Consider the following 18,428-nt stretch of genomic DNA (forward strand, 5'->3'; position numbering starts at 1 on the left):
TTGTGTATGTGTGTATATCTCTGCGCGCGCGAAGGTCCTTACGTCGATAAAATACACTATAACATTATATATGTACATTAACATGCGTAACAGAGGTCTATTCTTGGGTCTGCAGAAAGGGAAAAAGGGATCTCTGTAGAGGGCGGGGAGAAAAGTCTAGAGAAACTCGGGATCGTGTCTTGGACGTAAGCTGGAAATCACAACGTAAGTGACAATAGATAGATAAAGATAGGTCGTCGAAAGGTCGTCTAGGTTTTAGGCTAGCTGGAGAGCAGAGTAATCCTGTAATGATAGACGCTAGTGAACGAATACGCTGGGTCTTTGGCTTCGAAATGCGCGGCGTCCTCTTAGGGTAATGGCACTACGACCTGCACGTAGGTCACAGGGAAGTAACCGGTGCGACCGTCCAGACTGCCCTCAAACCAATTCTCGTCGATTTTCTGGGTCAAGGTGATCGTGTCGTTCTCCTGCAAAGAAGATAAAATCGATGGATCGTTCGTATCTGAATTAATTTTCACTTTTACAAATATAAAAATAATTAATTCTTATATATAATTTATATATAATTCTTTAATGTTTAAAAAATATTTAAGTAAGATTATGTATTAACAGAAAAGAATAAAAATTATTTAACCAAGTACTTCCAGTTTTTTTTAAAAAAAGAAATGTTCAAGATTCAAATGATCCATTATGTGTATTAAGGATTAAAAAAGATAGAAAAAAATTATGAAAGTTTTATATAATTAAAGAGATTAAAACAAAACACAGAATCGAGTTCATAATATACAAGATCCGTTTTAAGGATCTTATATATTATAAACTTCATTCTTCATTTAAAATCAATTTAAAATCAATCTAAAAAAAAAGATTTAAAAAATAATAGGGCAAAAAATAATAGCTTATATAATTTGTCTGAAAAATATAACATATTTTTTATATAACATTCTCTATACATATTTTAAACTATATTGCTTAAATTCTTGACGAATAATATCGTAAATTTACCTTAAATCCAAGTTCCCCAGGATTCTCGGGCTCGAAGTCGTACAGAGCTGTGCAGCACGGCGTTCTCTGTGTCATCGGCGTTCTCGCTGGTGATTTACTCGGCGAGGGCAAGGGTGAAGCTGAAAATAGTCGGCACGAGTGTGCTAAACTACTAAAAACTTCGCTAATGACGTAAAAAAAACACGTCATAGTGTGACTGCATGTCGCATCGCATATACGTTCATAAACTACACATTTAACAATCTGCCTTGGTAGTCATGAACTATCTTGCGCGGAAAATCGTGTCGCACAAAGCAGCGGTGTGTAATGTCGATTTCTTTCTAAATGCAAAAGTAAAATAACATCGCCGAAAATATTCGAGAATAAAAGTAAGCTTCTGAAATTAATATGTTTACTTGTCGATGGGAGCTGTGTGAGCTAACTAAAATTTTTACAGCAAGAAGGAGATAGTTATCTCAATTTCAATAAAATATTATTGATAAATTTAAAAACATTAAGAAAAAAACATGATTTTTCAAAAAATTTATTCTAGACTGAAAAAAAGTTATCAAGTTAAAATATGAGAAAGATTATGTTCTTATTTTTAAAAAATTGCTGCAATTTTTGGACTAAAATATAAATCCAAATATATTATATCTACTTTTAATTTACAATTAGTAAGATTTAAAAATCACTATATTCCTTCTTACTCTTATTAATTTGGATTTCATTCAATTTTATTTAAAATCTATTCAACACAATCCTCTTCTACAGCATAGAATGGCAAAACATTATCTAAATAAACGTGCATGATGATCAGTCAGCAGCGTCATTATAGAAAGCGAGAAAGCGGTAGAGAATCCCATCGAAAGAAAAATGATAGAGAATTGCGCAGGATCAGTCGCACCAACAGCTTTGATTACTAATTGTGATGTAAGATTCGATATCCGTTTCTGAATCATTATTAGATAGAGTAAGAAACTTTAGGTAATTATGGCGTCCTTAACGGCGCAACAGTTGATGCAACCGCTCTCGAGCGATTCAAAAAGGAATTCATTTGTTTGCCGGACAGAAAGACGAGGAAACCCCCATGCAAAGTTTACCATTGGTAGATTGTGGCGGGTTTCCGGCCGGAAATAGCTCGAGCTGCGAGCGCTTCCCGTCCGCATGAATCGGAGAGCCGGCCCCACTTGCCCCTACATTGTGTCAGAAGGACAGACAGGTATGCCACATTATACACACAGCACAATCGGAAGAAAAATAAGATGATGATGTGATAGTATGGCGAGAGTTAGCGTGTGTATTGTGTGCACGTATTTTGCGCGTAATCACAAAGATTGATTCCTTAAGGGATTAACATCCGATTAACATCCGAACACGTAATTGATAGATAGATAAAACAATGAACTGTTTAGCAGATCCGCGAAGATTATCTTACGAGAACTAATCGCAACATCGTTCCATTAACTCTTCTCAAGTAAACTTGATTTAAATTGTAATTCTCTTAAATCCGTGTTTTATTTTTCCTAATCTCATTTACTCGTTCATTTTTAAATGTATCGATAAATGAAAACAAATTTATGTTTTCTTTTTCTTGAATTGCAGTTTGCATCAAGTCAACTGTCCAATTAAAAGTTTTCATCTCGGTTCAAATATTTAATTTATAAAAGATAAAGATGGAAAAACAATATTTTATTTATATTGTAAAGGAATATTTCAGGAGATTAAAATACAGTGACTCGTTCTGTTCAATTTTTGACAAGTGCAAAGTTTGTACACGTGCGCAAAAAAAATACAGAATATTAGACACATCTCGCCGAATATTTTACCGGAAGACGTTCCATACAGAGAGAGACAGGAGAATGCAATATATATTAGTCAAACGTAGAACGTAAACACCCCCCTGGCATGACAGGAAGAGAATAAGGAAAAAAACAAGAAACAGTTAAACAGCCAGACCACCCGAGTGTCGTCGCGTAGTGTAGTGGAGTATTTGTGAAATGTGTTTTACCGTGAAGAGAGAAGTTCCCACCGTTCATATGGTCCGACAATCCACTATCCACGTGTAGATCCGCCAATGTCTTCGGCACAAATTCCATCTTTGGTCTGTGTACGGCCTCTTCTTTCCTAAAGAGCAAAACATTTACCCGTAGACAATATTATCCGAGGAAATGTTATAGTTATTCAACGTCACACAGACACAAAAACGGATATCTTTATCTTCTCTTATGTAAAAGATTTATTTATTTAAATAAAGGTAAATAGAACTTACAGAAAATAATGTATTAAATTGTGGAAAATGGAGACTCAGCGGGATGCGTAAGTTTATGTTTAATAAAATATATATTTGAATTACATTATTTAATAAATCGTTTGTACACTTTGGCTCAACTTGGAGCCATTTTTAACAAAGAAAAAATATGTGGTCCTACATTGCACATAATTAAGGAAACTGAGATGAGAAGTCACTCTTAGAGTTCCAAAACTAAAAGTTGTATTATTTGGCACACAACTTTTAGTTCTAAAATAATTTCAAAATAACTCAAAAATCTAAAATAACATTTCATAGTCTGATTACGTATATAACGTGAGGCTATATATTTTTTCTTCGTTGAAAATGATTCTAAGTTGAGCCGAAATATATGAATATATGAATAATTGATTAGTAATGTAATTTCAAATATATTTTGTTGAACATAAACTTGCGCACATCGTACTGCGCTGACTCTTTCATTTCTTTCACAATTTTTAGTATATTTATTTATCTAGTTATAAAAAGAAAGATAATAGTTGCATTTTATAAAGCAAATATTCTAATTTATAGCGATATTCATGAGACAAAATAAAATAAAATAAAATAAATAGATATATAGATATATTGATATATGATATAAAATAGATATATAGATATATTGTTTTTAAAAATATAAGTATATTTTTAATACACATTTTTTGTTTAAATTCTGAAAATGGATTTCGTATCGATTTTTCTAACAACTTGGATACAATCAGACATACTTTTCCAAGAGTATTTCCGTCAATCCTCTGAGGACTTCAGTGCATTGTTGATGATATTCAAGAAGAGCTTCGCTGAAAGTTGCCAATTGTGCTACTTGTTCGACCTGCAAAAGATCGTCATAAGAATCTCGACATGTGCGCATCACACAACATTTCAGACTAATGACGACAACTCACGTCATTCGCCAGCAAATTGAACATGCCCATCTGTGCCAAATGGAGACTCTCCTCGAACTTCTCTTCAGCTTGACGAATCTCGTCGTCTGAAACGTGAGAACCTGTTCGCAAACGGTTGCCCCGCCAACGAAATTAAAAAGGTTGCACTACTGGGTTGCTTCATTTCCTAAATCTAAACACTTATAATATAACGAATACAAAAAAGCGCAATTCGTTCTATGAGCGCGCAAGTGTATTTTTGACGTCACAAAGAAGCGTGTTTAAGTGTCGTGACTTTAATAAAATTATCTTTTCTAATCATTTCTAAAACTAGCAACAATGCATAAAGCATTTCTAAAACTAGCAACAAGGCATAATAGTTTAAATTTTAGCTTATTTAAAAACATCTAATAAAAATATATTTAATCTAATTAAGAAGTTTTTAGAGAATATTTAAAAATATATCTTTCAAGAATATTTGTGTGAAAAATCCAAAAATATTTCAATTTTCGCAAGTTTAGGATAGTTCTTAAAATTCTTTTTGGAAATTTTTCAGGAAATTTATGGAAATTAATGGGAGTACAATATGTAATAAATTTTCAAAATTACAAGTTCCTAGGCACACAATGGAAGTCATACCAGTATATGGCGACGAGATGCCCAATCGCGCAGGACTTCCAAAATGCGGACTGACGGATCTTTTTCCAGTCGCTAATAATTAAGCGATTGCCCAATGAAAAACAGACAGAGCACACCGATTATCAGCAAAAGGCGAAAAACAAATTCATTTGGAGCAAATAACACAAAAGAATTGCGACGGAAAATGTACTAACAAGTTCGAAAAGCATAAAAGTGAGATGTATAAAACTCACAAAAATTATTATCGAACGTAAAATTTTGTCATATAATAAAAAATGTTAATACTAATTTATTTCGAGTTATACATATTTCGTATTACGTTATATATACATTTTTCTTATTTATTAAAGTATTTATTAAATCGAGTTATCTATTAATTATTCTCAAATTAAAAATTCAAAGTAATTTGCGAATATTACGCCCAAGTTTTTTAAATTTTAACAGAAACTTGTATCTAACGGTTATTATTGTATTATATATTATTCTTATCAAATATATTATATAATTAATATATTCTTATCAAATATATTATATAATTATAGTAAATTAATATAGTATTTTGTTAAATTATTTAGTTTAAAAATATTGCACATATTTATGTAAACGGTAGAATACACGAAGAACTCCCTTGTCAAAATACTGTATATACATTTTTTTTGTATCTTTAATAATGGCTATAATGCAGTAAGCGAGCTAATCATAACAGAGAAAAATAATTTCTTTGTATAAAACGCACATTAAAGAAAAGTCTTCTTCTCGCGCCCTACTTTCGAGTCCATACTGTAGCACTGATTCGTGATTCTATTCGATCGTGCTCATGCAACGCAGCATGCGAGTAAAAGATTTTTTCTTTCTATTGCAAAAAAATTATACCATTTGCATCTACTCATGCAACGATTTTATTGTGATAATCCCTAATTCTGAGATAATGAATCATATACGAAACATAATTCAATTTTCCCACACACATGCTGACAATAGAAAATAAAACTGTTTTCGTAAAGAGCTTAAAAATAGACATGTTATTATGTTGAAAAAGTATTATAAGTTATAAAACAATCAAAATGGAAATTGTCTAAAAAAAATTTTGAAAGCGTAAAACCGATATAGTCGCCAAAGTGGATCGTTTTTTAGCATAATAATAAACAATAACAACTGAAATTAAAAGTGAGAATAATAAAATATCAGACAAGATTAAAATTACACAGTACAAGATATAAAAAGATATGCAATATGACTCACAAAGATGAGAAAAAAACTCCAAAAACTTCTAAACTTTTACTTTTATGCATATTTTTTTTAAGTACATAGTTCCTAGAAAAAAGAATTACAAATATAAAAAGCATCATTGCTCAAAAGTAATATTTCTGCGACTGCTAGCCTTTTATTACATAAAAAGTGACGTATCATTTTCTCTAAGATTTCCAAAAATGATGATTTTGTAACTACAAGTTTTTCTCCATCGAAAGAAAATAATTTCCGTCTCGATCACAGCACTTTTATCTCTTTAATAGTGATGATTTTTGCAATTGTAACCTTTCACCATTAGAGCTCGATAATGTTGCTTTTCGCGTTCTTTTATGACATCGCCGTTTCGCGAAAATGCGGTCTTCTAACTTCGCTCCCCGCGTCGGAAACGCAATCGCCTAGTCTCATTACTAGCGTTATAGCTCTATCGAGGTTTTTATTTCAATTCTTCGAAGCACGGGCATCGCGATGTGTTCGTGCAAGGACACTCGCGACGACGGTTCGCTCGCGCGCAGCTGAATAAATCAATAGGAGTGCGGAAACGCGAGAGGACGAGAAGCAAGGGCAACATGCGAGGAACCTCAACATACCTTTTGCTTGTCGTCTTCGCTTGCAATCGAAGTCCAGTCTACGGCCTTGCAGTTTCTTCCGATGATGCTGAAATCAACAAATCAGAGGAGATCGAACGCGTGAAGATTGTAAAGAAACAGCGCCCAGTCGAGCGCGACTATACACAACTTTTCCAATAATCATACCATCACTTCTTTGAGATCTTTGATCTGCAGATGGTGCAACGGCTCGAGGAAGTTTTGCTTGATGTTATCGTCCAGAGAATACTTTACGTCTGCCATCTGCTTCATGGCTTCGCCCATTTCAATGAGAGCCTGGGCTGCAAGGATTGATAAAAATGGATAGAAAATAAGGTGAGATAATACGACCTATCGATCCTCGATATTTCTCACTTTTTTAGTTGTAAGAATAAACTTCGAAAAACACGAAAACACCTAACTCATGTAAAGCAATTTTTCTCAATTATCTGAAACAACTCGATCATATCTTATCTCTTAACAAAAATTGTTGCGTAAAAGAGAATAATTTCATGAAAAAGAAAATAAAATCTCTGAATAATATATGGAATAAAATTTCAATTTTAATACGAGCAAAAATAATAATGATCATCGCAAAAATCATTTTAAAGCACAATTTCTATTTCGAAGAACATTTAAGACAAAGAAGTGAGGATCGAATTGCTCAAGAACAACGCAATCATAGGATTTAAATTGCATGTACCAAAAATGCTGTCTTCACCCATTTTCTTGCCATAAGTGAGCATGCAATCGCCAAGTACACCTTCCGGCTGAGGATAAGTGGACGCCTTTGCTTGACCGCTGAGTTTGCTGATACCTTTGACTGCAGCCATCTTCGCTCTTGCTGTCGGGTTTGGTTGCAGGAACTCCTTCGTCTTCATCTGTAGCTCCTCGACAAGTTCATACGTGACGTCTGTTTTCTATAGATACATGACGTGTTTATGTGAACTCTTTGTCTCTTGTCAATTTATTTCGAACGTGAAGAATTTCTTTATAAAGCTTTGAAATTTTATTCGCGATATTATACACTTATTGATCCTCGATATTTCTATAAGTGAACATATAAAATAATAAAATGGTTTATTTAAAAAGTTATTTTCAAAATAATATCTTTATGAGATTTAATAATAAATTTTTAGCACATAAATTTCAAAAATATTAATTTATTTTGAAAGATATGTGTTATACATTCTAGCTTATGTCTAAACTATTATTTTTTCAATAATATAAGAATGTACACAAAGAATAGTAACCAAAGAACTAAAAGCAATTGCAAAGAAGGAATTTGCAAACACAGTTCTTGATAAAAAATTGTATCACGTCATTTATGTTATATCAAAGTTAAAGCGAAATATTCAAGAAAGAAGCCAATGGTAAGAAGATTTTTCAGAACTTCGTTTTATAACACAGTCAATCTCGCAACTTCTGGCTTCAAATAAGAGCGTCATAAAAGTACTTTTAAAAGATTGATAAGATCCTCAGGAACCAAAAAAAAACTGGGGAAAATCTTTGAAATTCAGTAATAATATCAGTAGATAGAACACGCTAGTCATCTCTTTCCTGACATCCTCACAAAATATCGTGCGAAAATATGAAAGACATTCCTTTTCACACTTGTTACGTACGAAAATATACCACTCACCCTCTCCATATCCACGAAATCAACATCGAGCTTTGTTCCCTCCGCTCCGCCCATCTTCTCTGTCATATACTGCAAGAAAAATCCATTATCCTTAGCCTAAAATCTATATCTGAATAAATAATCGATAACTTTACCGATTTTACTCTTAATAGAATTACCTAATAGGATGTGAAAAAATAATAATACATATTTGTCAAAATGAATCGGTATAATTTGGCAAAAGTTTCTCGAGCTCCTTTATTCAAGTATTTAAATAAATACGAAAGTTTTTGATATTTTCTTGATTTTTTATTTTAAAGAGTATCTCTTAATTATAATAAATAATTTATGTAAATAATAACAGATTGAAAATTTAATTGTTTATTGCCTGAATTGCTCCAGTCATAAAAGTAAACATTGTATTGTCAATAAAAAATAGAGGCTTTGTCTAAATATATTTGGAAAAAAATATAAATCGAAAATAAATGCATAAATATATAGAGTTTAAAAATGGAAAATCCAATAAATTAAGAATAAAAAATGCAAAAATCATAAAAACGTCAAATTTTAAAAATAAGAGAATCAATTTAAAAATAAGAGAAGATTGATATGTTCACGTTTAGCAGCCTTCATCAATTTAAGATCTCGAGCGAACATATTTAATGCTATCCCACGCACGAGATCGTTCCAGAAAATATTTCTTTGGGCTACATATAAACCGCATTGCGAATACGATATAATAATATCGCGAACATTTATATAAATATATTGCGAAGTCAGCTAATCGTTCGTAAATCGGGATTGTTCTGAAAAGCGATAAGAGATTTTCTCCGACAAACGAGATATTTCCGATAGATTTCCAAAAACAAAGTCAGGAGCGGTGAAAAGTATTGTGGAAAACATATATAAAGAGAAGCATTTTCTCTATTAACAGAAAAAATATCATCAAAAGAAACAATTGTTTCTTGGACCAATAATATCCGCAACAATATCTGTCGATTTGCCACAATATACGAAATAGTGCCCTCTGGCCTTGCCAATGGTGAAAAAAGGATACGCATCCTGCCAAAGCTCGCGAAAATAGGTCAAATATCTTGGCATGCGAGAACTCACAAGCACTGTAATTTCTGCTAAATAAATTTCAAGTTTTCGCTTTGAGATTATTCCGAAACTTCGATGGGTTTCATCATTTGTATTACATTGGATTAATGAGGTGTGTGGTAAAATTACATATTATCGGATTTAAAACAAGAATATTATAAACCTTGCGAAATTCTTCCTAATATTTTACTAATAAATAAATTTTAATATCTAATTTTAATATTTAATATAAATTTAAACAATTATCATTATCGAAATTTGTCAATCATCGTAAAATTAAATTTTTGCGAAACTTTAATTTTGTATTATCCTAAAAAATTATAATAAATTATAATAAATTATCTAAAAAATATAATAAATTGTATATGATGTACAACAAAGTTTGCTAAAATAAAATAATTCGATGCAATATAAAATTTAAAGTTAAATTGCACAGACAAGCTCAACATTAATTAACATTAGGTTAATTATCTCCTATCTTCTTCCTGCTTCCTTCTTTCTCACTTTTTTTCTCTACTTGCTTTTTCTACTTTAAAATTTCTGTAACACAAACAATGAAAGAAAGTTACAATAAAGTTAGATCTACCGATATTCTCCTCTAAACTCTTTAAAAGTCCTTCTAAGTGCATTTTACGCATTTAACTCGATTTCATTCGTATAAATTCAAATATTTACTCGGATATTGGAAGCAACTAGAATTGTCGACAATCGCAAGAATATCCAAATTGCAGTGTCATATTATATTAAAAAAAAAATCGACTTCTTTATGTATATAAATAAATATAATGCTGTGCGATTCATTTTTTCCTGTACAATTAATTATATGTGAAAAGAGAGTGAAGGACACGGAATAATATCGTACGTTTAAAAGTGCTAAGCGGCGAGCTTTGCAAGAGGGATTATTCGCAAGAGAAGGAGGGAGAAAAGAGGGATGAAGAGAGAAAGAAAGAGAGAGAGAGAGAGACCCTGACCCATTTAATAATGACCTATTTCCAGAGATGCGCATAGAAACGTAATCGTCACTCGTACGCAGCAAATGCCATCCTGGAGTAAATTTGACCTACATCACGTCACTTGCAATGTCGCACGCTTTACAGCCTATAAACGTTTCGTCTCCGGCGATTTAAATTGCGTCTAATATATTATGATGGATGTCTCCATAAACGGAATAAGATCAACCCTGACGACAAATACAAAAATCATATAGAATTAAAAAATATCTTATGGCAAGAAAAAAAACTTTAAATTCAAATTTAAAAAAAAATTGTCCCACTAAATTTATATTGTAAAACAAATATATCACAATAATAACATAGTGAAATATTTGTCAAAATTGTTTTATCACACTTATTATAATTATATGTTTTGTATCTCTGTTAAAGTAAAATTTATAATAGCCTATAATTTATTTATTAATTTAGTAAAATAATAAATATACGTGTAGAATGATCCACATGGTAGTCATCTAACTTTCATATTTATTTAAAAAAAAAGAGATAAAACTCCAAGATCTATTAAGATTTCACAAATCATTTTCCATACTTTCTTTGAAAATCGATTCTATTTGAAATCAATTTCCTAATAACTGCCACAATAATAACGAATAATATAAAAATATAATTGGAAAAATCGATAAGATTGAAGCTCTGAAGGAATGGTATTTATATCCGATTCATAACTTTTGCAATGAACGGAACTTAAAACTCGATCGATTTTGAATAAGATCTAAATTTTAACGCCACAAATTCAGCCATGTATATCGTAAAAAAACTCTTGACATACATTCGGCGTGGACTTGCATCGTTCTTTCACCTTTAAAGTAAGAGATCCATGGTATAGATTCGATAAGGGTCTCGATCTAAACAAAAATTAATTGCTTCACTCAACGGAAACATTTGTGTTCGTATAAGACCTTTAGAGACTTGAATTAAAGCGACAACTAGATTAACCGTCGGTATACGGCCGTCGAATTTCACAGACGTGTTCGTTTGGATGACATTGAGTCGAGATTAGAGTTACATTCACGAATTGTATATACTCGAGGTAAAAAAAAAAAACACGAGTTAAAAAATCTGATCTTTAAAAAGAGGCAACAAGATACTCCAGTATTCACTATTTATTCGAATATTATTAATTTTATTTGCGTTAAATGCTAACATTTAATATTTAATTTTTACTTGCGTTAAATACTAACAGTACCTATGCGATATTATTCTCATATTATTTTTATATAATATTGGTTAAAAGATATTGTTGAAATGAAATCAATTAACGTAATATCAATCAACGTAATATTATTAATTAAAACTTTTTATATATCATATTCTATCTGTTTTTTTTTATAATTTACAATTTCTATATTTTATTACAATACGTATATATTTATTCATGATAACAGTTGTTATTTCAATTGCAACTAATATTATCTATGAAGGCATTTTTATAAGTAATTTTTACATTCAGTTTATAAATTAATCATTCTCTTTCCCTAGCTTTTTTTAATTTTTGAAATCCTAGTTCTCTATTTTTAATAAATACTTTATTAAAGCTGAATTATTTACTTATTAAAAATTATTGTGTCGTATCAAAGTGAAATTAATATGTTGCTTGCTTTTTATTAAACTACATATTAAACTATTACATAATCATCAACTGTCCGAACACGTGTACCTCTTATTATCGAGGACGATGTACAACCTTTAAATATCTCGTTTGTGCGCATACAGGTTCGAATTGAATTTCAGGCAAGCACGAGGAAAAGCGGTGCACATAACATCTCGAAAGCTCGCATGGTCGATCGGCTCGTAATATCATCGGCGAGTTCACGACATCGGGAAAGCATCGTCGTAAAAATATCCGTTCGCCATCGTCCTAACATCGATAACGACGAACAGGACATCCGTGATATTACGGGTTCTATCTAGCGGTGGTATAACACGGCAACATCACAACGGCGACGGTGCACTTAGAGCCCCATACACCAGCCACGTACATACATATAGGTATCGTGGCAAATGCAATTAGGACACAGAAAGTGAAGTAAGCACGCGTGTGCGTGCGTGCGTGCGTGCGTGCGTGCGTGCATGCGTGCGTGCGTGCGTGAATTCGATTCCGGGTTTTCTGCGTGGTGAGATAGACATGCAATTTTCACCACGACGCAATATGGTGAATATATATACGTCTTATTTGCGTGCGCACTAACGCTGAACTATCACTTTATATGCGAAAATAGATATACGTATGTATACGGATAATCGGAAACGCTTTTAATAAATCGTAGGAAGCCAATCAGCGTTCACAAATAAAATGCAATATTTATAACAAATTATAAATATAATTGCAAATAAAAATATATAAATATTTCGAATTTCTGTGTTTTCTTCCTCCATCTTTCTCTCTCTTTCTCTTTTAATTTCAATAAATACATTTATTAAAGCTGAATTATTTATTTATCAAACATTATGTTGTATCAAAAAAATTAATATATTAATCAAAAAAAATTATTAAATGAAAAATCAAATTAATTTTTTAAAAAATTTCTAGATTTTAACATTCTTGCTTTAAACTACATATAAATACAATGAAATAAAGTTAAAGAGAATCCATATAATCTAACGCAAAAATGATAAAAAATTTAATAGTCTAAAATTTTTATCAAGGAAAAAATTTTGATTACTATCTTAAAATATAATATGAAATTGTTTTAAAATATAATATGAAAATATAATATGAATAAAATATAATATGAATTTCTTATAATGCGTCGCTGTAAAAATACTTCGAATGCGAACGAATGAACTCGAATTGGAATATCGATCGATGCTTTTCGTTTAATATAAATATTCGAAGGTTGTGTGCATAATTAGGAACGCAAAGGTCAAAAGCTGCGGCTGCCATCATCGTGCATCACCGAAGATTTCAATGGCTATGCATCCCCGAGAACTTATCCAGCCACGGTCGATAATTTAAAATCGTTCATTATATAATAGTTACGAGCATCCGTGCGCAATAATTCGCATTGTTTCGCACTTTTCGCTCGACCGAACTCTCATCGCTCGCATTTTACCGCCTCGACGACATGGATTTTCATTTGGCATTTGCGATAGACTTTGCAGTGCGGTAATTAAGGCCAAGATAACATCCCGCCAACGCATGTCGTGCTAGCAAGACACCCCTTGAGAACTGTATTAAAACTTGCGAGTTTTTCTTAGCTCAACTCTCATTTAGCAAAAACATAACGCTTAATTCTCTTTAACGAGATCTATAACGATATTCTCTGAATCAAATTTATAAAATATAATATAAATAAAATTTATAAAATATAAATGTAATATCGACAACTATATAATATAAAATTATGCAGAAGTCGATCTCTCAAACATAAAGACAATATCTAAAATTAAGTACAGTCACACAAAGAATAAATATAATAAAATAACTTTTAATTTAATTTTTCTTAATTAAAAAAATAATATAGAAATAATATAAAAATGAAAGTATAAAACACCAAGTATAAAACACAGAATAAATAATAAAATAATAATTGATTTAATTTTTTGGTGGATTATATTTTCCTGAAGCACAACACAATTGCAAAAACGCAGTAATTATTAAGAATCGATAACTTTTATCGATATTTCCCCTCGGAATAAAATGACGCGTTTGCATAATCACGAATAATACTTTACCGTGTACCTACGAGCAGCGCATGGAAATAATTGCAGTAATTTTCATTATTGCGCGTCGACAATATGTACACGACAGAAATACTATATAAGCATACAGAATTTCGCACAACACGTAAACGCGTCCCGTTTAAGCACACAGCCTGACATCGTTAAGAATTTCATAATCAAGTTTTCCACGGTATTTAGAGCATAAGTTACGCATGACGCATGTTCAATGAGATTTCCGACATTTTCATCGTATATGGATTTTCACAGTGAAAAGCAAATAACTACGAAATTAACTGAAAGATATAAATACAAAGACCATGCGGGTTTATAATAAGCACGTTGTGTAATTAACGTGATATATAATTTCAAGATAAAGATTTGTACATTATTATTCATAGAAATTTACTATATATTTATTGTTAAATTATTGTTATTTATAGAAATTAATTTAATATTAATTTTCATTCATTTGAAAAATGTACTCTTAGTAACAGTATTATATACTATTTTTTTACATTCATGTTTATTCAAATAAAAACAAGTGGAACATCGATATTTGTGCACACATATGTAATTCCATGACACATATATAATTTACTATTACATTATCTTTAGACTAATACCTAAAACTTTGTAAATGTCTATTCCTGCTTTTATATGAAATTCTTTATACTCTTAAAATTTACGCATAATTTAAAAAATCACTCAATATCAAGTACTACGATCTCATTTCATTAATGTAAATGACCATTTGATTTGATAAGTATGTTTCTTTCAATTAACAATTAACCGTCAATTCGCCACAGACTCGCTGCGAATAAACTTCAATATTGAGAGCAACCAAGCTTCTCTGCTTGTCATTTCAAGATTAAACATGACAGCGTGATAATGCCACGGCTGCAGTTGATACGAAAATTCTCCGCATATAGCATGCTGGACCAAATGATAACTCGCATCAACCGGTTGTCAAGAGCGTAGTTCTTTCAAAAATGTTCTACTAAATGAATCTCAATAAATTCTTCAAAACGCATTATTTTCCGCATAAATGCGAAGATCACGTTCGAAAAAAGTATATTCGCCTGTTATTATAAAATATGTGTAGTTCTACATGGAAAGATCAATTTTGTTGAAGTATCTAAAAATTTAGCTAGATATATATTTGAAAATAATTATGTTTGAATCAAAATAATTATGTAGAACGCTCAAATTGGTTCTAGAATGTTAAAATTTTTTGCAGCATTATCGCAATCAAGTGTTCATAATTATTTTGATAATTCAAAATTATTTTCAGATCTGTAGCTAGCTAAATTTTTCTATACTTCAATTCATTAAAACTGTTCTTTTCGTGTATTGCAGTAATTCTCTGAGAGTCTCTCTCTCTCTCTCTCTCTCTCTCTCTCTCTCGCTCTCTCTCTCTCTTGTGTTTTGTTTTATGCATGCCAAGCTCTTAGATTTCAATCCTCGAATTCTAAGAGTTTCATGGATCGCGTAAGATTCTCCAATAATAAAATTCCCATACATCGAACATTCTCAAGGAATATCAGAAATTTCAACATAAAGATAGTTCAAGCAAAGATATAATAACATTTTGATGCAAAGATAAAATATTTATGTAATAACAATTAATCTGCATTTCAAATCTCGAGTTTCGGAACGCATCGGGCATGTTTGCTTATCCGATTGTATTAACTGTTACGGAGTACATCGTGGTGATACCGAGAATCTAGCTGAGTTACGCAAACATGAGTTTCCCGACGACAAGTAATCGCACCTCGTGTAACGCAGGGACGAACCGCGCGGTAATTATAAAAGTTCGCGACATCTAAGTAGCAATACATCGCCGGTAATTGGCGTAATGTAGCCCGATATACGAGCGTCATCGTAATGTAGTCTGATATATGAACGATTAAACTTTCAACAGGGCTCCACATAATGAATACGTCATATCGGCAGATCGTGCGCGCTACACCAAATCGTTAACGCGATACTCCCTTTAACGCTCTTTGTAAGTACTCATCGATAGCGTAATAAATGCGTAAAGCATCTCGTCATCTAACCAAATGAGAACAGCTAATTAGAATAATCAGAGCTCAAGATACAATTTCGCGATGGATGAATTGAATTTCAAATGCGCGAAGTCTCATATACTACAAATATAGACAAAATGCATTAAAATATTGAAAAAAAACTAAATTTTAATAAATATTCGTTTGAATAGTTCTAAGTAAATATTTACTTATTATTATTTGAATAGTTCTATTATTTGAATATTTGAATAGTAAATATTTACTTAGTTCTATTCAAATAAATATTTACTTATTAAATAAAAAAATAATAGTTAAATCAAATTAATGGTTATTGTATATCAAATATGGTTATTGTATTGTCAAATAAATATGTATTTACATTTAGTAAATGAATATTTACTGTAAATAAATGTTTACTTAATTCTATTCAAAGAAGTATATATTAAGATTTAGTAAATTTTTTTCAATGAAGAAATTGACGAATTTTTCGATAAATAGAAGAAATACATGAAATGATTATTTAAACAATAATTCCTTCTGTCAGCACTACGTATTGATTTATTATTCAATATCAGAAAAAAAAATTCAATACGTCAAAAGTTATTTCGAGTGCTTTGCTTTCAAAGCTTAACTTTCCTTTGTAGACTAGTTATTCTACGGAAAAGATATTATTGATCCCATGCAGCGAGAAGATCCATTGTCAAGTTACCGAGGAATAAGACGTTTCCATGACAAACGCTTACCTGATTCGCTTTGTTGATTTGCTTCTTGAGCCCGGCAAACGCCATGATGCTGTCGTGTCGTTGCCTGGATCACACGTAAATCGTTCCAACCTGTAACAAAACGGAAACGAGACTGTCAGACAGGTTGCACGTGTGAATTCAACGAGAAAGAGAAACTCATATAGAAAAGAAGGATCGAAAAAGAAAGAAAAAGAGCGAACGTTGGAAAAATAGAATGAAAGTTTTGAATTTATGGTCGCTGGCTCCTCGCCAAGGCGAATGGGATGATTTTGAATACTATCGATCGTATGTCGTGTTTTCCAGCATCATAACTCGTCGCTGATGTAACTTGATTGCCTCGTATATGTTTCAGCCATACAGGTGTAGAGACAACGCCGATGGCCGCGAGTAAATAAGTCTCGTGGATCTCGTGGTGATCTCACACGCGTGAAATCTTAAGTCGTAACGTGCTGCCGACCCGACCTCTTAACAGGCTCTAATGAGAGTAAATAATGTGTGCTCTTATTAACGATGGACGGCCCGCATCGATAGATCCTTCATGCGTGACTTCCAAGGCTTTTGGTACACGAAAAGAATGATTTTGCTGAAGTATTTAAAAATTTAGCTATATATAACTACAGATCTGAAAATAATTTTGTTGAAAATAATTGTGTCAAAATAATTAAAACGTAAACATAATGAGTAAAAAATTTCTGACATTCTAGCAACAAAATTTGAACGTCCTACATAATTATTTTGACGATTTTGATAATTTAGATAGTTAAATTTTTAGATACTTCCACCAAAACTGTTCTTTTTGTGTGACGGGGAATAAAATAATGTCATCAAATTCAATGCACATAATTTTAAAAAATCTATAACTTCCTAATGAAAACAAACAATCTCTAACTGTTCAATAAAAAACGACTTTTTCTCAAACTGATTATTTTTATGATTTTGAATTCGTTTTTCAAATTGCGCCATCACAATTTTGAATTAAATTTACAAAAAGAGTTATTTTCATTGTGTCATAAATACGATATCTGATATATTGGAGAAATTTTACTACGATCAAAATTAACCTTTAATTAGTCGTGTGAAGTCGCCGTGACCCCAAGTCATTTTATTTCACGACGTAAGTATTTTCGCGCGACTAATTAAAGGTTAAGTATGTTATTAGAACTTTCTCAAAAGAATTTTTTAGTATTAACTGTGGTTAATAATATTCGTAGTTAAATATGGAATCTTATATTGCGAAAAAGTTGTAAATTAGATCGTTGACAATTTATCAAATAGTTTTCAGTTATATTTACTTAAAAAGTTTTTTTAGAGTTTTTTTAAGTCGCTAAATATGATTTCAATATCAAAATTGATGAATTTAAAATGGCAGATTCAATACAGTGGATGATAAAACTTGAAAAATAACCGAATTGTTACAAAAATTTATGTTTAGAGGCCTTCCATGATTTTTAATTTGTTAATTCTGACATCGGATTCGTGTTCGTTTAAAAAAATTCTTAAGTTTAAATAAACACAATTAGAAGTTATTTAGTAAATCGTTAATGATTTAATTTATATATAACTCTTTCGCAATTTCTCGAATTTAATCATAAATATCTTATTGATCATAATAGCCGACACTAAAAATT

At 31.4% G+C, this 18,428-nt stretch overlaps 1 protein-coding gene across 1 annotated transcript; it reads right to left on the reverse strand.

The window, feature by feature from the left end:
* Positions 1-347: 347 nt before the first annotated feature.
* LOC105619033 (endophilin-A) lies at positions 348-16,845 on the reverse strand. Its single transcript, XM_012200561.1, has 10 exons — positions 16,801-16,845; positions 8,275-8,343; positions 7,336-7,552; positions 6,801-6,934; positions 6,636-6,702; positions 4,180-4,265; positions 4,003-4,106; positions 2,996-3,111; positions 1,006-1,124; positions 348-467 (listed from the first exon to the last, which is right to left on the reverse strand). Exons 1-10 carry the CDS (start codon positions 16,843-16,845, stop codon positions 348-350), a joined length of 1,077 nt encoding a protein of 358 aa, XP_012055951.1.
* Positions 16,846-18,428: the final 1,583 nt, after the last annotated feature.

The sequence above is a fragment of the Atta cephalotes genome (genome assembly GCF_000143395.1).
Source record: "Atta cephalotes unplaced genomic scaffold scaffold00019, whole genome shotgun sequence".
Lineage (NCBI taxonomy): Eukaryota > Metazoa > Arthropoda > Insecta > Hymenoptera > Formicidae > Atta > Atta cephalotes.